The sequence below is a fragment of the Dicentrarchus labrax genome, unplaced genomic scaffold (genome assembly GCF_905237075.1).
Source record: "Dicentrarchus labrax unplaced genomic scaffold, dlabrax2021, whole genome shotgun sequence".
NCBI lineage: Eukaryota > Metazoa > Chordata > Actinopteri > Moronidae > Dicentrarchus > Dicentrarchus labrax.
The window spans coordinates 18,220,308-18,243,208 of NW_026136708.1; the positions used below are offsets into that span (position 1 = coordinate 18,220,308).

The window sequence follows — 22,901 nt, forward strand, 5'->3', positions numbered from 1 at the left end:
TGTCAGTCTGTGCAGAGCATGATAAATGACATCCTATCCATACAGACCTGCAGAATTTAATACACTGTAGTAACATGTCACAACAGAGTATACATAAAGACATCAGTATTTGATCAGGGATTGTGCACAACACACAATCCTTACACTCCCCCCCCATGACACACAAACACTTGTTATACGCTATGGCACAACAGCTTTGTATCCCCCACCCTTGTTCATATCAGAATCTTTCTTGCTGACACCGATCAATGTCAGTGGCAACGTGGAAGATGGAGAGAACAACAGCGGTATTGACAGCAAGAATGGGTTTTACAGGAGGCCAGTCTGTACATGGGCACAGTGACTGACTGTGGTGGGGGCTTGTCAAAGGAAATGACTTACTTCATCCATTTCTTGTTTTCCCTCACCCACCACTCTTCCTTTCTCTGTGATGAACAGTAATGTGCTTAAATTGAGTGCAGTGCTTGAGTATCATAAATGGAGGCAATCATTACAACCACCAACAATCATCTATATTGCATGGAGTTGTGTGGTGAAATTAAAAGATCTTTTTGCAGTCCAGCAACAGTAAACAACAGTCTGGTGCCATTACTTTAAATAACTTCAGACATGCATGTAATGAGAGCGTAAGCAATCAAGATTAGTCTTGTCACAACTCGTGCACAGGATTCACAGACTTTTGGCTACATTTATCAGCCCAAAAAATCCAGCTAAGCAAACCCTTTCATCCACAGAGAATATGTTTTAGATCAAATACAGGTATTATGAGAAATCTGGAAGAGGCAGACAACCTCAGGTGATTGAAAACTGAACCATTAAGGAAATAAACTGTCAAGTTGATTGTTATTAGATTATTTGGGTCCACTGTTCACAGTCTGACAGGATATTCATATACAATAGAATCAATAGGTAAGTCCTTTTTAATATTAATTCAAATAAAAACAAACATGCCAGTCATTTCCCTTTCTTTCATGTTGCTGTTTGCTTTGTAGCATGACACCTGGTATATGCCTACACTCACTAGATTACTAATGAGCAAAAGTTTAGATGAATATGAATAGGTAATGTGTGACAAATTCCACCTATTGCAGTTATTTAAAGAAGTTTGTGGTATAATATATCTGTAAAAAAGGGAAATTCCTCCCCAGGTAAAGGCAAAAGCCCACCAAGGGTTTATTAATTGAGTGCATAGTATTTGTGTTATAGCAGTAAACAATATTCTGATTGTATTCACACAGTCTGCATGAGAAATATCAAGTCCGCATATATCAGCCCAGTTATTGTTATGGTGCCCCAGGGACAAAGGCTGAATATTATTGAATATCAGTAGGGCACTGCCTGAGAATGACTCAGGCTGCAAATAATGCATTAAAGTTCACTTGGCCAATAGACCAGCTTAGTAGATGTTGGCTGCTTAAATTATCCCCCAAACTAGTGGATACTATATTTTGACGGCTCCCTCTCATCTTGTCTGTACTTTGACTTACTGATTTCAAATCCTTACATATCAATATTAGTGAAACTACCCAGCTAACAGAATGCTTGCAAATATATGACTGAAAACTGCAAGAAACCTGATTGAGGTCTCTTAATGCTTAAGAGGACTTTTCTCGTAACTTATAACATTTCCACCAGACTGTTTGAAGTTTGCTATCACCTCAGCTTGGATCACATTTATAAAATTAAGTTGCTTGACACTGTCTGGCGTCTGCAAAAGCATTCTGCTGAACTACTACAGTGTGGTGAGGTATGTAGATTATTTTCCAACAAGCAAAACCTGTTGGAAAATGCTGCAGTTAAGTGTCTACACAGAATAGAGTGCTGCAGGGATTATGTATATTTGGAATCATTTTAATAAGCAAACATTCAGTCAAGTTAAGCTTTCCACAACTGAAAACTTCAGTTGTCCGAACTTCTGGATGAAGTCTGCCTGAGCCTGGACTAAAGCCTCCTCATCTATGTACACTGCCGGCCTCCTGGCTGTAACAAAGTACTGCACCTTCCTCAGGCTCCAGCCGAGGACATACATGAGCAGGCCACACACAGCTGCTGTCCACCTCCCTACTCTAGCGTTACAGTGAACATTGACTGCTCTCCAAGAGACCATGAAGCAAGAATACAGCCCAAAAAGCATCCTGATCTGACCTGCAGAAAAAGACAATAACACACAGTACACTTAAAGGAGAAGGCTGCAGATATTCTATATTGTTATACCAAAACCAACAATGTTTTAGTTGTTTTTGTTAGTTGTTTAAGCCTAGTGTATTAAAATCTTAGAATAATGTTAATGCTATAAACAAACTACACCATGGTGGGATCACTTCAAGGTAACAACCATGAAACGTCCAACTTGTACTTAAAGGGTCAGTGTGTAGGATTTAGTGGCATCTTCCAAGCGTGTAGGAGAAACTACAGTGGCAAAAAATGCAAAAGGTTCTATCTAGAGCCAGTGTTTGATTTGTCTTTTCTAGGCTACTGTAGAAACATGGTGGTTCCACATAATGGACTATGTAGATAAAAACAGCCAACAACATTTCCATGTGATTATACAAAAAAATACCTATGAATATTATATTCTATTTCTGGCAAAAGATCTCCCTAAATGTTACACACTGGACCTTTTAAATCTTTAATCACTTTCAGCCAGTTGTTAGCAACCACCTTTTTTAAGACGCGTAAAACCTTCAGAATTCATGGGTGGGGTACTTACTGGCATATTGGAGGCAGGGAGCATCTTGAAATCTCTGATTTATTTATTTTATTTTTTAATATCTTATATTTTTCATTCCCTTTAATCGATAGTGACAGCTGTAGAGAGACAGGAAAGGGGGAGAAAGATAGAGAGGACGACCTGGATATACTCTTTGAAAACTCTCCTGCAACGTCTTATGTTGGACAGCGGGTGATGATCTTCTTGATTTTGTTCAACAATTTGTCAAGTATCTGAAGAGGTTACTCCTGTTACTGCTGTGTGACACTTTCAGGTGAAAAGTAGCACCACACCACTCTATATTTCCTTTCTGTCATTCTCCTTTCTCCCTTTTGTTTGTGGCTACGCACTCGGTTCTCACGTCTCATAGGTTTCCACAGCCACGTGACACATACTGTCAGGGCTGTTTTGGCACAATCATTAAAATAATGAATGATTTATATGCCGGTAATTGTACCATCAATGATTTATAAAAGGAATCGATACCAAATGAGTAGCTTGTGACTATTGAAGCATCGACCCCCTAGGATCGATCCGCCCATCCCTAACCCATGGGCCCTGCAGCGAGGACTCAGCCGTGGTACATGGGGCGCCAGCTCTACCAGGTGAGCTACCTGGGCGCCCCGCTCTCTCAGATTTATTTAACAATGTAACACTGCGCCTCCCAGATTTATTGACATTTTTTACTGTATTTCCAACTGTCTGGCATTACTCATATCTGGTCTTATTGCACAGAATGCCTCACTGTCAGATGTTTTTTAACTGCATAGATAAACCTCCCTCATGTCCTCTGGCTGCTGGTGCAAGCTACTGAAACACACATGGTGGAATAAGCCTGTAAATCTGGAGCTATTTGGTCAAACTGCATCTCTTCACTTTTCCTTTCACAGTCAGAACCTGCCAGGGTGGCTGGAGTTCTGCCCGGGAGCAAAGTCACAAGCAATGTCTTCATTGCTGGATTTTTCTTAAGCACACAGTGAGCCTAGACCATGCAAATGGTATGGCTGGAATCTATTAAGTAAATTGACCAGGGGTGCCTAGACTTGCGTGATGAATATAAATCATTTGTGGCTCTTTGAATGTGTGACTTGTGGGATTGTATGTGCAGGTGAGAAGGCTTTACTCCTCTCTATGATGAATGAATGCCCAGTGCAGACTGGTCAAGCTAATAGAACTGCATGGAAGATGAATAGTAAACGATTCAAAGGGCAGAGTTCATGTTTAAAATATCATGCATCTTAGAGGACCAAAAGCTTATTGGACAAAAACACAATTCACTCTCTGGAATAGACTGTCTGGCTGTGTTTAGATGATAATATATCTAATACAGAAAGTAAACAAATAATGTCTTGTTGTGAGTGTGCCTTGCTGACTTTAAATAGCTGTGCTCATCCATCTTACAGATATGCAAAATAAAGCAGAGGGACGTTAATGAGCCTTTGCGAGATGTGGACTGAGAGTCTAGCTTGTTACTGAAAGCAGCTTTGTTACTGAACTATCGGATGAAATGAAGCAACGGGTGAGATATAGCCATAAAATATGAAATATTAAAAACCAATTTTTAGATGCAATTTGTAGACGCATTCTCGCTTGAATGATTATGTATCGATGCAGAAAACTCAATAAAAGGAAATTTGGACTTCCCCCCCACACTTTTGCTTTTAAGAGTAACAAGGAGTCACACAGTGAGAAATTAATCATGTATCAAAAACCTTTATGCATCAAGATGCATCAATAATTCCAGCACCATAGGTGGGATTATAAAACAATTATGAGGTATCTAGAGATTCCCATCCCTACTTTTAATGTAGAGTGATATACACAGTTTGACTTGTGTTTTCCTACTTGCACTATAAATGTCTGTTCAGGAGCAGCTTTCTAATGTTGATGGTTTTGATTATTTTATAGTTCATAAGCAAATGTCCTGTGAAGAATGTATTGCAATATATGGTGCACCAGTCAGCTTGCTCTATTCTCTTTAATAGGTATGTGTTCACCTTGCGGGGCAGCCTGACTCGCAAGATCGTGAAATCAGATCAAGCGTGAATCCATCTTGTCAGGCTTCGAGCTGTGCGCTCTTGTCAAAACCAACTGGACCAAACAGCGTCCTATGGGGAACTACTTTATAATTAAAAATGGATGTGGTCTCTGAGCTGCTGTAAAGCTCAAAGTGTGGTCAGCCCTGGCCGTCGCCATCTTGGCACTCCTGACTCCATTGCCTTCTGGCTAATCCAAAAATGAGCAAATACGTGGACACACGTGATGGCGCCCACTAGTTACTCAGAGCGGCCATGCCCTTAATTATAGATAACATTAGGCCTGAATTGAAAGGGGTAAGTCATATAACAATTCAGCCCCCTTACAGTTGTCATCAACAGGGAATTTAGCTATAGATACCAAAATTAAAGAGGTTAGCATAGATGCTGCTAGCATCAGTTATATCAAAACTGGAGAGTATTTCTTCATTGAAAGGAGCAAAGAATGGCACTGAAGGCTTTACTTAATAGAAAATATGTTTTTGTTCTTCTTCCGACTGGCTTCAGTAAGAGGTTGACTACATTATATGGTTTGTTGATCTGATTGATTGAAGTTTGCCCATGATAGATGGTGATTGACAAATGGTACATCCCATCACCAGTATTTTTTACGTGTCTGCCCTTTTCAATGATGACTTCCCAGATGTTTCAGTCAGGTTAGAATGGTTTTACTGTCTCAGTGTAACTATACTACATGAATATGCGGATATCATGGTGGATATTTGACCAGAATAAAATGTTTCTGCACTGCACACATTCATCTTTATCGTCACAATGATACGCAAGCAACACCAGCATTATCTTTTAGCAGGCTATGACTTGAATATATATATATGTGTAGTTATCACATATCAAATATAACACAGACAATGGAGAGTACATATTTTTATGTTATGGACTGTCTCTTTTCCCTTGTGACTTTATTTTCCAGCAGTGGCATGAGTCTGCTCAGGTGGATCTTTTATAACATTCTGCACCTGCGTGTCACAGCTGCAGTCACAAATGCTGATCCTGAGGCATCCAGGGATGCATGGGGCTGTCTGGGGTACTTGCCCTCTTTGATACAGCGACAGAAATGATCCCCACTGCTAACAATGAAGGGATACAATCTTCACAGCAAGCGAGATTTGCCATTTCAGACATTCTGTAGATGTTATTGAGCAAGTTTGGCAGTAAATCCCGGGAACAGCTCTGGTATTTTGCTTTCATCTTGGTTGGCATCTCTGTACGGATATCAGGCTCTGGCAAAGTCATGAACTTGTACTGATTTGAATTCACTACCTGTAACTGACACTGGTGCACAGAATTTGAAACAACATAGCATGTGTGGAAAATCAGTATTGTCTGTTAAAATCAATGAAATACCATGTGTTCCTGTTAGTTTTAATATAAGTCCCTCTGCCCACCTGCCTGCTGTGCTCTGGCTGTGGGAGTATCCTTCACAGCCCAGCAAGGATTTAAGATTCTTCTCTAACCTGACCCATCCTTATGATTATTATTCACACTATAACTGAAGCAGTTTTAATGGCCGAAGTCATGAAATCACTAAGTTATTATATCTTTAATCTTAGTCTATTTTGCAAGTTCCTAATGTTTTATACCCTAAAAATAAAAATAAAAGGTGACGTAAATCTTTAACATCGCTGTAGTAATTTCATTGTAATCTGCACATAATTCACCATCTTATGTTGTTTATTTGGGTGCTTACTGGACATGCATACTGAGGACTATACAAAGCATTTCTTTGTTAAATGATAATCCTCACCTTTGGGCATTAATGAATATTCAGATACTGTGAGAATGATTGATTTTTTCTGTCCACCTATCATACAAAGGCATTATTATCATCAAGCCTTTCTGCTTAGATGGTGTGATTTACACCATAAAAGGTTGGTCATCTTAAAGGTCCATTATGTGACATTGTGTATCAAGGCTCTATTGGCAGAAATTGAATAAAATATGCATAACTATGTTTTCATTTGTATATAATTACCTGGATATATAGGAATTGTTGTTACCTGAGAATGAGCAGTTTTTATCTACAGACACCATAGTTCGCTGTCCATGGAGTCCACCATTTTGAACCACCGTATCTCTACTGCAGCCCAGAAGGGACAAACAAACACTGGCTCTAGGTTTCATGCATTTTGCAGCCACCATAGTTTCTCCTTTGCACATAGAAGGGGAGGGTGAAGCGAAGGAGCTGTGATCTGAAACTACACAGCTAGAAAACCCTACACTCTGTTTATTTCATTTCATTATTGTTTTCAGTTTTTTTTATTTTACAGGAGAAAAAAAGGTCTGTCCCAGTTGATGGATCCATTTAAGGATAAAAGAGACGGTGTGCTGTAGAAGCAAATTTAAGAAATGGGTCTGTGACGCTTTAAATCAGCAGAATGAACATGTCTGTAAAAGAAGGAGCAGAGGGAATAAATACAAGCCGATGGCTTGCAGGGAGATTGCAAACCAAAACAACAGGTACAACACAGGTAGACTGTGTGTCCTCTCTGCACATTAAATGGGAATACATATTATTTATGGATTCCTTGTGGAATAAATGTTCTACACCATAAAAAGTCATCTCTTTAACAGTTGCAAGAGCTCTGTAATTCTTACTCTAATTTGAATGTGACAATCTGGGGGAACTGGTGTAGGTGATTGGCAGATCCTGGAAACCATGCGGACTACAAACACTATAACATCAATCAGTGACAATAACTCAGTGGAATAAATGCAACATGTTTACCAATTATATTGCCATCCATTTAGTGACAAACCCAAGAGCCCATGCACATACAGCACTGTATACACAGACATAATTCTCCTCAAACCAGTACACACTCTGCTTCTTCAAAAAAAAAAAAGAAGAAAAGCTTTTCACTCATTTCATGTTCAGTTTTTGTGCGTATTTTTAGAACGTTTGGAAATCCACGATGATTCTGCTAGCACACGGTTTCAATCCACCCACCCATCCCCGCTGACACCCTCATAAGGTGCTGTTTTCTGCAGGGACTCAGTGAAAAGTAATGAGAAGGTATATGACTGGTGCTTGAGGAGAAACCCAGTAACTTTTTGAAATCAGGGACAGGTGATAAAAACCCTGTATCTTAATATAGCAATATATTCTCAATAGAAGTCTAGGCAGAAACTCAAAATTGACAACAAACAGTATTCCAATAATGTCTTATTATGTATGCATTAAAATGGGCTGGCAGGGATGTTGTTTTTGTTATGGATTGGAATAGCATCTGTCAGATAAATAAATAAAGATGAAATGCTATCGAGCTGAGAAAGACTGGGCGGAGCTGTAGTCTTCAATGTCTGGGAGCTGAATCCCTCTCTGTCATTATTTTGGTTTTAGGAATTGATATGTTGCTTTGGAAAGGAGTGCAGCATTAAAACCTCTCTCCAAAAAAATAATCGGAAACCTTCTGAAATCAAAAAAGGGATTCTCTAAATTGATACACAATCATACAAGAGCAACTGTGGAATAACCCTTTGCTTCCTTCTCATCTTGAAGTGAGAAATCTCACCCTTTATAAAAAATCTGATTTCACTTTTTAGTATGTTAGTTTTTCTGCGTGTTCCTGTTAATAATTGCTGTGCAATACATCAACTAAAACTTCCCTTCTTGAAATGTCAACAGCATTCATTGATCATTACAAAAAAGGCTTTATAAAAAGGGTCTTTCCAAACAGCCCTGCAGACATTTACTGAAAACTACTCGTAGCATCCTCAGCTGACTCCCAGTGCACAATTTGCATCTGTATGTGCTAAACGGAAGAGTAATTCCTGAAGTTAAAAGCTAACACATCGCAGTAGGATTAACTGCTTGCAACATCTATGCTGGCAGCCAGCAGAACCTGCTCCAGATACTTGGGGATCAACCAGATTTCAAAAGCCACTCAGCTGAAGTGGGTCATTACGTGCATTAGATTTAAGTGGAAAGAAGTTAATTTCCTCGCTATAGGTTATTTCACCTTCTGGCACCCTTCATGCCGACTGTATAATATGTTTTTTTCCACACGACAGGAATAGTTTTAGTTCAGTGAAGCTTTGCACAACTGTAAATTCTGATTCAGATTTGAAGAGTTCGGTTTAAGGACACCCGACTCTTACGTCTCTGGGTAAGAGATGGATGAATGCAGTTGTCCGAACTTCTGGATGAAGTCTGCCTGAGCCTGGACTAAAGCCTCCTCATCTATGTACACTGCCGGCCTCCTGGCTGTAACAAAGTACTGCACCTTCCTCAGGCTCCAGCCGAGGACATACATGAGCAGGCCACACACAGCTGCCGTCGACCTGCCTACTCCAGCGTTACAGTGGACATAGACAGTGTGACCGTTCTCCAGGAGACCATGAAGCAAGAATACAGCCTGGGGAAGCATCCTGATCCGACCTGCAGAAGAAAGACAATAACACATAGTACACTTAAAGGAGAAGTTGGCACTATTCTGTATTTTTCTCTCAATAAATCCCACGAAAAGACCAAAGTCAACAATGTGTTAAACACACATTCCAGCCTATTTATGGAACTCGGAGGGTGTATGTGGGATTGACTCAGGATGAAGAAATGTGCCATCTCATGTGGTAGTGTGACTCACTGATGTGTTTTTCATAATTTTTGGTCAACATTGGAGTTGTATGGGACTGGAGAATAATATGGTTTTGGTATTTTCATGGGATTGGTTCACAAGAAGAAATAAAGACTATGACCAGACTTATCCTTTTACATACTGGGACTTGCTTAGAGTGTTAAATTACCCAACACTATTTTGGGATTGCACTTCTTTTCTTTATTTCACAGTGGAAGTATAAACAGCACTTTGTTTGAGACTGACACAACACATAAGATATTGTACTGTATGATTAATTCTTCACATTCCGGTTAAAAGAAACTTGATTTATGATGATTTATGGTAATGACTGGCTTCAATCACAGATCCTTCTGATTTGCTTATTTCTTACATTCATGTAATTCTAGGAACTGTTACTAAAAGCATTCATCCTGGCTGATTTTCTGATCTTTGAAATATTTAAATGGAGCCTTCAATTAGCTTTATGGTGAAAAGGTAAAAAATCACAGTGCGGTGAATGTAGGCAGAGTGAGTGAGTTTAGAGCCTTTCAGCCAGATTACCCAGACTCATGACTGTACTGTACTTTATATGTACTGCCAAAGTGTCTTGAGTATGATGTTGAGTCCCTAATAGCTCAAAGCAGTGTCCGTCCTCTCACTCTGACTTAACTAAATACTATTATTAGGAACTTATTTATTCTTTTATGTCCAAAAATCCTCCTTACCCTCAGTGCTCATGTCAGGTGTGGGTATCCACACATACACCAGGCCACAGTCCTTGTACAAATGCATCATGGTCTCCGGGGTCATGGATTCCCCAGCGTTGCGCCTGCAGCCATAGGAGTTGTTCACCACATCCCACTCCGTCTGGAAGTTCATTACTGCAGTAATTCCCAGTTCATACTTCATCTTTACAGTCACATGTTCCACTTGCCGAGGGCAGCTGCCCAGCCAAACACGAGGCAGCACCCTGGGGGCAGTAAACCAGAATGCATTAATTATTTATTTGTGTGTTTAAGTTCTTATTATATGTAGCACATGCCAAATTTGTGAGGTTCAGGCAATGACTGACTAACTAAGAAATGTGCAAGCTATTGTACAGGTGAATATTGTCAGGGTTTCATGAGTGGAGTTTACATTGAGATAGAAAGGATGCAAAGTGCAGATACAGAATAAAGAAATGTGATGATGTATTGTAGGATAATATAAAGTGCATGAAGAGAGACCAAAAGACATTGGTAGGGGGAGAGAGAGAGAGAGAGAGAGAGAGAGAGAGAGAGAGAGAGAGAGAGAGAGAGAGACTGCTGGACAGGGGTAATAATAGGTAGGAGCACAGCATTTAGTTACTCCTGAAGAAAATTACAAATCTATAATGAAAGTTGTTTTTTGAAAACTGTCTTACAGAGAGATTTGGGAAAAGTTGAGCTTAGTAGGTAAGCAAAAGATTTCAACCCTCTCCCTTCCTCCCTCGCTCCCTCATACCAATGATGTTTTATTGACCTATAGATGCTCTGATTTTCTTCCTGACCACTATAATGGCCTGAGGCAGACTCCATTTAGTGCTCATTAGCATGCATGAAGTCAACAACCAGAAGAGGGGACACACGTAAAAGAAAGGACATTGTTGATCTGTGATGTCCCAGTGAAAGTCTCGACTGTTATCAGATGACCTCTGTTTTCTCCCTGCAAAACGACTTTGTTGTCAGTGACTTTTTTTGCCACTGAAGAATACACACCTGTTTTTTCTTACTCTCAGAGAATCAATATGTAACAAGTTGACTATAAAAATGAAAAAATTAACTTGTGCAAGCTGTGTAAAAACAATTTTCTCATTTTCCTGTATGACAAGCAGTTTCGATGGTTTTATTATTTTCCATTTTCATTTTCTTTTGGTAAACTGTCACATACTGTAATAATGAAGGATTATATGTTTGAAGATTATGTCTTTTTTTGTTTCTAGTGTTTAGTTTTTCAAAGTTGATTTTATAAATTAATTCCTAACTGAAAAACAAACATTTCATCATGTTGAAATACCACACTTGTTCAGTTCAACAGTAATAAAAACACATTACAAAAAAGGGCTTTATAGCCCTCAGGCCTCCTCCTCGAAATATGAGCATGAGAGACGAGGCACCTGGCAGACAGTGAGTTAAAGTCCCTTTGAATCATATAATGAGTTACTGCAGAGGTGAGTGTGTATGATACTTGGGGCTACACGGATGCAAGGTCTGAGGGACTAATTTAAAAAGCTATTAATAGGCGAGATACAAGGGCAAAGTGCTTCCTACTGAACACAGGTCCTTGACATAAGCCTTGTAAGGTCTTTGGGCACAAATTAAAACCTGATGGCACCAGCCAAGCCCGCTCATTCTTATGCAAGTTATGTGCTCACTGCCTTAGGGTTCCTGGGCAAATTTTGGCTGTGCTTGGTATAGCACTGAGTATGTGCCTTACAGAAGGAGGGCACACTTTGGTAGGTTGGTTGGAGTGTATGCTGGATGTTGTGTGTGCAACTGCTCATCAATGTAAACATGCATCCTCAAATGTTTTTGGTGCAGTTAACCCCAGATATTAAGAATATGACATCTAGTCATCTAAAGCTGTCTATTAATCCTAAAGATTACGTCACAGGCGAGTGTTGTGAGTCAGGGTAGTGTAACAATGCATAAAACAGTCAAACATGGTGGTGGACTGTTGTTTATTTCACGCAGTGGATGACTGACTGTCATCCTCTGGGCACCTTGGATATCTGTACTAATAGTAAACTAGTAAATGTAATAGTTAAATTGGAAAAAAGTCAAGAGATCACCAAAGTCAGTTGGATTTGTCCTCTGGGACTTTGTACAGAATTTGAAGGCTATCCATGTAATAGTTGTTGAAATATTTCAGTCTAGACCAAAGTGGTGGACTGACCCTAGATCCCATCCCTAGAGCCACAACGCTGGCTAAAACGTGTAGCAAAGGATTCAGTTTTAGCAGGACAAGAATCCTAAACATGTACCCAAGGAAGAGAAAAGAGTCGTGGCTTTCCCAAGTGTACATTTCTCTGAACATTTAAAAAGAGAAAAGGGCAAAGCACACACACTTTTGGGTTCTCTAAGAGGGGGCTGAAATGGTGCTGGATTTAAAAAAAAACCTACAGAAAACGTGTATCAGTGACAGGCAGATTGCAACACGTATAAAGTGCAACAGAGTACATGCAAACTAGTGACTTTCAGCAACTTCTTTGACAAATTCATTTGCATTTATTTATGATAAATAATGAAACAACCTGTATCTTTTAAGGATCCGTCTGTAAATTCTGTGATAAAAATGTAGCTCTCTTTTGACTAGAGCATAGAGTGACTGGTTTTAATGCATCTGTTTAATCTGGGAGCTGTAAATGACTAAATTTAGCCTGTCATTGAAATGTGATGAGCAAACACAAATAAATCACTGTGTCTTCCTAATAGACTTGCGAATATATTATAAAACTAAAACAAACGCCAAGGAGCACAATGCAGGGTGCCTCCATTGACACAGTAACTACCCATCACTCACCATATAAGTTGCCTTCAAAATAAAAGTGAATTCTGACTGATGCCCTCTCCTTTCCACTGTGATCACCAACAAGGTTGAGGAGGTGATAATACAACTGCTAGTGGTGTACTTTTTGAAAGGGGAGTCATTTTCAAGACAGACAGCATTAATAACTAAACGGGAGAGAGCAAGGTTGAAAAAGAAAAGAGTGAGCAGACATGAAAGGGTGACTGAGGCTTTGTCTGCCCTGTAAGAGAGGAGAGTTTCATCAAGACAAGACAATGTGACACGGCTGCCCTGCCTCTCTTTGCAGGGCAATGAATACTGATGAAGACTTTTTTTTTTTTTTAAATCAGGATGAAGCAGAATTGAAACTTGCATTGAGAATATAAGATTAACACACAAGCCTTTCTAAAGAAGATTGGCTGTATTTGAAAAGGAAGAGAAGAACAGAGGCGCTGATGAGATCCTCAGTGTTATTCAAGAAACTTCAGCAGAAAACCCTCAAAAGGAAAGTTTCAGCATTGTGGAAATCTGCTTTATTTGCTTACTTGCAGAGAGCTGAGAAAATCTACACAATTCTCATGTCTGTACAGTAATCGTGACCCAGTAAGCTTAGCTTGAAGACAAAGAGCCTGACTCCGTCCAAGGGTGACAAAATCCACCTACAAGCACCTCTAAATCTCACCAATTAACAAGTTGTATCTTGTTTGTTGCTCCAGTACAAAAGCCAGAGAGTGAAAATGACAAGTTGGGAGTACTCCTTGGCCGGGAACAGTCACCTAATGGCACTTCATTGTTCATAAATGCACTTGATTTCAAGTGTTTGAACTATAACTATTCACCTTCCTACTGTGAGAAGCACACCTCAGCAGAGTTCACATCCAGATTGCAAGACTTTCCATATAATGCCACCCACGCTGTCCACCTCTGAATTCAGCCTGCCTTTAAGCTGAAACTGACATGTTTTACTTGCTTCATGAAATTTACAACATCATGCAGACGGCTTTTTATTGCACTGTGTTACCTGGAGAAATGTATTGCCTTCTGACCGGCCACACTGAAGTAAAAGTTAGTGGTGTGTTTCATCTCATCTGTGTGTCCCGTTTCCTCTATCCAGTGACCAATCGGGTGGCAGTACACTCCGTCCACCATGTTCCTGACATCATACGAACAGCATCTGTCATGGCTCGGGCTGCTGCCTGGTGACAAAGAGGACAACCTTTCTGCAGGTTAGTGATCAAATACCCGTTATAGGACGTGGTGGGACACAGAAGGATGTTACTTTCCTTAACAAATACAGACAGATGTTGCCTATATATTTTTTTTTTCTTTGAGAAAGGAAACCTCAAGCATCAAATACAGAAGTGACAGTGGAGAAACAAAATTACATTTACTTCTGATATACTTGTCAGTATTTCCACTTTCTGCTACTTAAACTACACAAAACTTCTGAGGGAAATATTTTCTTCCACTACATTGATGTGACAGGTGAAGTAACATTGCAGATTTTTTATTAAATACAAATAATATAATCTATATTAAATATGATGCATTACAAACCAGCCAACAGTATATAAAGTAGTTAAAATAAGCTCCACCTCGACCAGCTACAACATTACAGGTTAATGCAGCATTAATTATAATTATTTACTCTTTTTACTGCTGATATTTTACCTACATTTTGAACAAAGGTATAATTTTGAATGCAAGACTTGCTGCTCTTGCCAAAAAGTCTCAGTACCTCTTCTACCACTGATAAAACACATTCCTAATTAAGTATACAGGTGCACTGAAATCCATGAGCCAGTGAGCGTTTAGTAAAATGACAGGTGTCACTTTACCGCCATCACGTGGCGGTAAGGGTACATTACACTACATGAACCAAACATGGCGGAGGTATTTTTCTTTCTCCACCTGAAACCGTTAACTTCGATGGGAATTACATTAAATATGTGTGTCGTTTCCAATGCCCCCCCCTTATGTATTAAAGCTGATGCACAGTCAGATGTGTTGCACAGTGCTGATGGGTACCTTCCCAGATGTAAGTGCCTCTGACTCTTTTGACGAACTTGAACCACAGTGTGTCTTTGACCGGCTCTGCCAGCTGCACGTCGCCGATCCACAGACACGGTTCGTGCGGGGACAGGAGCTTCTGTGAGGGTCTCATCTGGACCGCTCTGCCCGGGTCCCAGTGGCCCATTTCCGCACGCGAACCCGAGACGAACACCTCCAGGTCCGAAGAGTCCGGAGTGAGAATGACACCGAATCTGAATAATACTGTCGCACCCATGATTCAGTGATAGATCCTCGTGTTAGTGTGGCGGGCTTTGGTTATCATACAGCTCTTTGTGTGAAGACCGTGTTGGCCTGTGGACTGTGTGAAGTCTATAAATAATCGGCTCGTGTTGTGGATCGTGCAGCAAAGAGAGGTAGAAACAATGATGTCCCACTCTGTCAGAGTTACTGGACACCATATATCAGCCAAATAGTGAAGCTGCAAGAAATTTGCGTAAAATTGCGTAAAACAAGTGATTTGGATGAATTTTCAGCAGATTATTTCCTGTTTAGGGAACTTTTTATACAATTCTCTGTCTGTATTGTGTATTTTTTTCAAAATTTTCAACAATCATACAGACTTAAAAGGCTTTTCTTACTTGACAATTTACTTTAACATTACTTTTCTTTACATAAGTTAACCAGATGCTGAGATGTAGGTCTATTGTGTATATTTTTAAGTTTTCTTACACCCCTTAAAATCAACCCCCAGTAAAGCTTTGGCAACCCCTAGTGGGGGTCCTGACCCCCAGGTTGGGAATCACTGTTCTACACCATGGACGGTGCAAGGGAGCCCCAAATGTTTCCTCAGAAGCCCTGAATGTTTTAGATTAAATGAACTAAAACCTTGTAGGTCTATCATTTCCCTTTAGTCTCTCTGATTGGATTGGAAAAGTTCTATTACTGGAGAAATATAATAATCTTGATACAATAAACAGTTGATTGACACTAAAAGTGTATGAAGTTTATTTCTCTGCACTCCAAACTTAGGCAGGAAAGGGAGGTGGATTAATTTATTGAACTTTAGCTTCCAGAAACAACTGACTTGCTTGTGATTAGAATTACTAATGAAGTAACCACATGAAACTATAATAAGTATGCAGCACAAGCTGAATGTCGTTTCACATGCCAATTTTATTTGAACTGCAAACAAAGGAAATTAATAGATAGTGTATTAAAAGTTCTTACTAGTGACCCTGAATAAGTATATAAGCAGTCATATATCACCATATTCACCCTATGTTCTGTACTCACATCATTAAAAAGTAAAAAGAAATTGAATACACAGCACACATATAAAGAACTTCAGTAACTGTAAAATCCTCTAACAGAAAATAAGCTCCCATATTCTTCGTCTTACTTGCAGATAAATGCTGAGGTACCTTGTCTCATGTGAGATAATTTCCTGTAAAGAGTACCAAACAGTTAATTTTATGTCATCACTCAAACATACATATCATCAAAGTCCAAAGTGGTGCTTCAGCATTTGCTTCCCAAAACTGCTCATTTAAGTTATTACTCAACATGTAATACATAATTCACACAACGATACAGGTGCCCTGCCGTACCCCCGCTTGATACGACAGTCTTCTTCCCCCAGCATGCAACACCTCACTAACTGTCTCTATCATCTCACTTAATGTATGGACCAAAGTTAAAGTTGGTAAAGTTGGTAAAACACACAGCCCAAGCAAGAAGGTTGTTAAGAAAGGGATTGATATTGTTAATAATGCAGAAAGAGTAAATGACTTTATGGGATTCAGTTAAATAGTTATACTGTTCTCCATCTGAGCAGGGTTCAGATACGTGTAGGGAACTTCAAGCTGGGAGTTTCTTTCTGTAATTGCTTCACTGAGGCAGGACAGCTCTGCTTGAAATTCCTTAATTATCTGCTTAGGGGCAGACTCATCAAATCGTTCTTCGGGGTATGTACCCAGGGGAACCTGACAAAATGAAACAGTAAATCAGACTGATGCAGGTTTTTTGTTCTGCCATTTTTGCACTTTCCAAATGTGGTTGGGTTTTTAATGAGCGTTCATTATCACCAAACTTACCACATCAGTGTACACGTCTGAAAGTATCCACGACATTGCTGCAAAACTGACCGTCTGTCCAACATTTGGGAGGGTCTCCAGAATTGTCTTCATGCTCGACTGCCCCTTAGTGGTTGGAGGAGGTTTGCGCAGCAGGAGCGAGCCATTGGGCGCCCAGGAGTGATAGTCGAACTACATCATGAAAGAAGTTTCAATTAGTAATTATTTTTTGTAAAAGTTTCCATTCACTCAAAGATGTATTTTGCTGATTGTTACTTCACGGTCCAATAAACACAAGTGCGATGTGGGAACTTCAAACCTCCTGCCCAAATAAACTGAGAATAGACTTGTTTGTGAAGCAGGAGACAACTTTTGAAATAGAAATATTTGCACATTCATAGATTTTGGATTTGATGTAGAAAGAATGTATGTAATTTCCAAAAAGTATTTTTTGTGGAAAAAACACAGCAAACATTTTAGTCTTTATTTTTTTTTGGTCAATTTTAGTATTTTTTCCACCAATTATTTTGGGGTCATGTGCCCATTTTTCATGGAAAACTATTATAAAGAAATGCATATATTAACCATCACATAAAACGATTATTCCAGATTTGCCATTTGTTCCATACAGGTGTTTGATCAATTATCAAGTTTATTTTGGCTCACCTGTCCATTATTGACTGCGGCATGTTGACCTGTCACCGTGAAAATCACCATGGTGATGAACTTGATCACTTCCTCAACAGTATTAAAGCATGCTGGAAACCCTGTTGGCAGCACAATCATTATCACTTAATCTTTGGCATTTACTATTTGCATGGGACAAAACGCTTACTACCATAATACTACACAAATGGTATAGGTTGTGTTTACAAATAACTTTCGAACATGAGTTTAATACCTGAGGCTTTGTGTCCTAAGAAGCCATGTGTGAATATCTCACTGATCCATTCCTGCAGCTCTGTGTCTTTACAGACTTCACTGTCTGAGGGATAGTAGTACTCCACTACTGCCTTCACAAAGCTGGTGAACACAAAACAGTTTTATCATTTTTAAGATTTAATGCAGCCATTTAATTACATCTGTGCTTGACACACTCAATACGGTCACTCTGCAACTGTCTAACCTGTTGATGATGTTCCACAGCTTCAGGCCATCATCTCTGTAGTAGAAGTTGGGGATCGACTCCAGCCCTCGTGCAGTGATGTTATCCGGCAGGCAGAGGGAGCTGTAGGTCAGTTCCGAGAAAGCCCTTCTCATGAGCTCTGTCATCCCATCGTATCCAAGTGAACTCTAATAATCATAATCACAAATAATAAGGATCAGACTAGTTCATGGGTCTTAAACAACAAAATAAATAAAAAAGTACTGAAGGTAGATGTAGTTTACACAATACTGTGAAAGTTTCACTATCTAACTATATAGAAATCTACATTTTAAAGATCCTTACTCTACTTAAAATCCCGGCAGGTGCAAAAATAGATTTGCGGGCCATAGTATTTATTTGGAGAGTGTAACGGACGTGAGGGACCAACAGCTGTAAAGAAAGAGAAGGTAGAATATTAAATTAAAATGTCAACACCAAAATCAATAAACATAATCATATCTATTAATCAATCAGCAAATAACAGGAAGCACATCCTGAGTGTGTTCCCATTGTCAAAGCAGGCTACAACCAGACAAACCCGCAACAAGTTAAATTTTTTTCTCTGGAAGAAAAACATGTCTGACATTATAACTCCTGATGGTTACAAAGCCAAACGTGTCTCTCTGATTTCAGACAACGTACACGTTTTTCAATGTTATTTTTACAAAAACATCGAACAAGCACCAGCTCTGTGACTGCGACTCTGTAATTATACCTTGTAGAGGGGATGTATCACAGGGAAGCTGCGGAGGGTGGCGACAGTAAAGACTTCTGCCAAATAGTGAGTGTTCATGAAGTGATAGACTGACTGATGCAGCATGAAATCTGCATTTTTAATAAACATCTTGGCTAGCAGCCAGTCCGTCTCCGAGTCACTGGGCAGAAAGATGGGATTCTCCTCAGAAGGTGTTTGATGCAACTGGAATGTGAGAAAAACACAACACTTTTTTATGTTTAAAACACACTGATGCACTTTAAATGCAAATACAAATGTATTACTATTTCACACTAGAAAACTTTCTGTAGAGCCACTGCGTATGAAGCACCATTCTCGCTTTACCGTCTCCTCATGCAGTACCTGATGCAAAAGCATGTAAACTAGCTGCCACTGTGTTAGGTGCTTTTTGGCCATTCAGTGTTAATTTCAAACAAAAATGTGTAGTGAAGTGTTCTTTATCCATTAACCTCTGAACAATCTGAATGCAGTGTGATGTGACCTCAAATCCCAAGCTCTTTCAGCTACAATAACCTACACATAGCCGTGTGTAGGCTGAATGCCCACTACTAATAACACATTATGGGGACTCCACAAGTATAATACTGTATCATCTAAAATGGTCTCTGAACATACCAATGATTCTACAACTTCCCATATGCAATATAAATATTGTCACTAATTTACTCTTGTTAGTATAATACCTGTATTGCAATTGGCAGTAACTTGTTCTCTGGGTTTATGTAGAACAAACAAAGACCAGCAGTCACACGTGGAGATTCACCATCGTACGCCTTAGCAGGCAGTCCATCCATCCTCTTGAAGTCACAGAGAAATATATTGCCTTTCTGTATGGGAGGGAAAGATAGAGAAAAGAATTGTGGCAGGGAGAGGTTGCACAGATTTGGACATTAAACAAAACAAAAACTTTTTTATATGAATAAATCAAGATAATATGATGAGGTCAAATTGTTGTCCAGTGTTTTAGACCTAGACATGTTGAATAACTTTTCACTGCTTTACAAGTAAACTTTCCTTTTGCACTACTGCCATTTGCACAGCTCTATTACATAACCCAAACATACACTACCTCATTCAATTCAAGTTTCAGTTGTACAAATGTTATGTTTGTGTCTTTATCCATATTTAATTTATGCCATGTATGTCCCTATGTGCCCCGCACCCACCCATGTTTGCACCTTCTCTGTTTATGTAGGTTCCTGCACATTGTGTTAATGACAATAAAGTTGAATTGAATTGAATTAGCCAGTCATCTTTTTTCTATACCTCCATTTCTTTCTGCAGAGAGCTTCCCTTTTTCAGGAACGGCTTCACCATCTCCCCTGTGACTGGAAAGTTTGGGGGAAGCTCAGAGCACCTCTTGATCACATTGGGGTTGATTGAGTTCAGAAACTGGAATCCATAAAAGTCGTCTTCCTTCCAGTGTTCTGTAACAAACTCTGGAAGAATAGCAATTGGCAAATATAATCTGTCTCGCATAGTATCCAGGAGCCACTATGTGAAGCATTGAGTGTTAAATACTGAAGTTAATTTGCATATTTAATAGAGCCCCTACTTTTTAAACTACTGAAAAGATATCCATCTTTTAGTTAAGAGTGAGCCAACCATCATGTATTCAATTCAGTTCATTGTTATTTGTATAGCGCCAAATCATCACAGAAGTTATCTCAGGACACTTTTCATATAGAGCCGGTCTTGACCGTACTGACAGAGACCCAATAGTTACCTTTACAACGTAGCATATAAATCTTTATTTCATGTTTCTTCTTTCTACTGAAGGCCTATGCTGCTGAGTTTACGTATAGCATTTATACATGTATGCATAGTCGCCTGTTGTTATATATGATACCATAAGAATGACATTGTTGAGGTGAGTTGAGAAGCAGAATTAGAGCTCTACCTGACACTGGTGTCCTTTTGGACCAGAAGATTTTTTTGATGTCCTCAGTGTTCTCCCATTGTTCAGTAGATCCAACCAGCCCCTTAAACATGAGTTCAGCACCACTGAAAAAAGCATGGGTAAATATAAAGCCAAGCAAAATACAGACAATTAAACGATATACTAACATTAATGCTTCACAATAACTCTCTGCCTTACAAATAACCCATGAAAAATAATGGAATCGCTGACTCACGTTATTCTTTTTGTATAAATCATTTCCATTGATTTGGACATGGAGAAGCAGACTTCAGCTGGGAGGTCAGACATTTGTTTGAAATGACTCATGTGTGGTAGCATTTCATCAATAATCTCCCATCTAAAAAAGGAAAAGCAAAAAGCACATCACAAACATTTGTCCAGAGAAGCTTCTGAGATCAGCTGCAGCTGCAGGGGCATATTGTGCACATGAAAACTTACTTGTACAAACTCTTTTTAAGTATCAGCTCTTTTTCCCGATGCTCAATCAACAGTGGATGTTCGTCCTCAAAAACCTTTATGGCTGAGACATAAAAAGAACATAACATCAGTAACATTTTAAGTGACATAACTAACAAAGAATATTTGTTCAAAAAACAGAAGTAGTATCCTATAATTTTCTAATTATTTGGGTAATTTGGAGCAGACCTCTTCCTCCTCTCAGCTCCACCAGTTCTCCCCTGGAGAGCCATCTGTAACAGGGGAAAAGAATAACATCTCCTTCTGGAGTCGTCACTACTATTTTGGAGCAGTACCACTCATCCTCTGGGAGAAAAAATAAAGCATCTTTCTCCACCTTGATTAGCAGAAGTTTCCCCAGAGACAGTCTGGTTTTCACAGTGTAAATCGCTGTCTGGGGAAAAAAAGGATTCAGATACATTATACCTAATGTCTGTGACAAAGTAGGATCATAAGAATGACATCAGAACAAAGCAAACGCAACACCACTTGTTCAAAGAACTTGTTTTTGCTGATACTGAGCGCTGTAAACACTGGATGTCACAGCCTTTTATCAGTATATGTTAAAACTAAGACTATGCAGACTCCAACAATACCCCTATACTGTTTTTTCTCTCAGTTAAATGCATTAACACTTCCTATTGCCATCATCTCAAATATGTCTCTGCATGGTAACATCAAACAGCATAAGAAGGAAAAACTATGTAAAACAGGCCGACTTTGATTTAATCCTATATCATATAACCATAATTGCAGTGGAGTAAAATAAGTGCAGTAAGATAAGCACTCATGAAGCCACAAAAACAGACGTTATTTGAGACATATATGAGCAACGGTTAACAATTGGATTCAACTTACCGTACCACTTTTAAAATCTACACCAAAGTTGTCCAACTCGGTTCGCTCACTCTTCCCTTCAGTTCCAATTAAGGTAACATGTATGTAGTCCAATGTTCCTGCATTTGTCATGTTACCTGTTGTCACTTCCAGCTTGTACTCAGCCATGATCATTCAGTAGCAATTCTGTGTGGATTGGAATAAATTCAATGTCTAAACTCGGTGACAAATGTCAGTAATATTGTTTAAGCAAAATCCCTGCATCACCTACCTTTTGGCTTTATTTGGTTGCTGCTATTCTCAGTTTTGCTCCTTTTTTATATCTCCTCGTCTTGTGCTCCTCCCACTTTTGATTTAACAATAACAGATCATTTAGTTATGATTTGTAAAGATTCAAACTGTTAGAGAAGGTTCATTCGAGTCATTTCAATAATACATTTGCAAATCTACATGCAAATAATACCTTCCACCAAAGTGCTGTGATCCAGCAGGCAGTTACTGATTCCTGGGAACCTGATAGCACAGACAAATCGTTACGAAATCACTATACACAATTCACTATATATAAATATATGAACAATTTCATTCTTTACAATAAGATCAAGTCTTGTATTTATGACTAAGAGGCCCAGATCCATGAGCAAAGCATTGAGCAGATTATAATTCAGATATGTAAATTATAACCTCTCCAAGTGTCTGTTGGAAGAGGGGTTTGCCAATGTGCTAACATTAGGGGAGGAATACTGAACTGTTTGAGGTTTTTTATGTAGACACCGATAACTGTGGACTACAGATAATCTGCATACTAAAGATTATACATCGAGAAAGCAATATACTGAATAAGAACGTCCTTATTATGCAGCTTCCTAAA

The 22,901-nt window shown here is 39.2% G+C and overlaps 2 protein-coding genes across 2 annotated transcripts; both read right to left on the reverse strand.

Annotated features, from left to right (window-relative positions):
* Positions 1-204: 204 nt before the first annotated feature.
* epm2a (EPM2A glucan phosphatase, laforin) lies at positions 205-15,249 on the reverse strand. The gene is made up of 4 exons (XM_051409619.1): positions 14,877-15,249; positions 13,870-14,044; positions 10,049-10,293; positions 205-9,145 (listed from the first exon to the last, which is right to left on the reverse strand). Exons 1-4 carry the CDS (start codon positions 15,133-15,135, stop codon positions 8,862-8,864), a joined length of 963 nt encoding a protein of 320 aa, XP_051265579.1. The 5' UTR covers positions 15,136-15,249; the 3' UTR covers positions 205-8,861.
* Positions 15,250-16,014: 765 nt separating this feature from the next.
* Positions 16,015-22,389, reverse strand: LOC127368618 (hydroperoxide isomerase ALOXE3). Its single transcript, XM_051409609.1, has 15 exons — positions 22,302-22,389; positions 22,052-22,216; positions 21,383-21,587; positions 21,176-21,257; positions 20,952-21,074; positions 20,717-20,820; positions 20,083-20,255; positions 19,500-19,643; positions 18,796-18,999; positions 18,384-18,470; positions 18,060-18,226; positions 17,835-17,956; positions 17,600-17,700; positions 16,955-17,125; positions 16,015-16,843 (listed from the first exon to the last, which is right to left on the reverse strand). The coding sequence occupies exons 2-15, from the start codon at positions 22,202-22,204 to the stop codon at positions 16,664-16,666; spliced, it is 2,016 nt and encodes a 671-aa protein (XP_051265569.1). The 5' UTR covers positions 22,205-22,216; positions 22,302-22,389; the 3' UTR covers positions 16,015-16,663.
* Between the last annotated feature and the right edge of the window lie 512 nt (positions 22,390-22,901).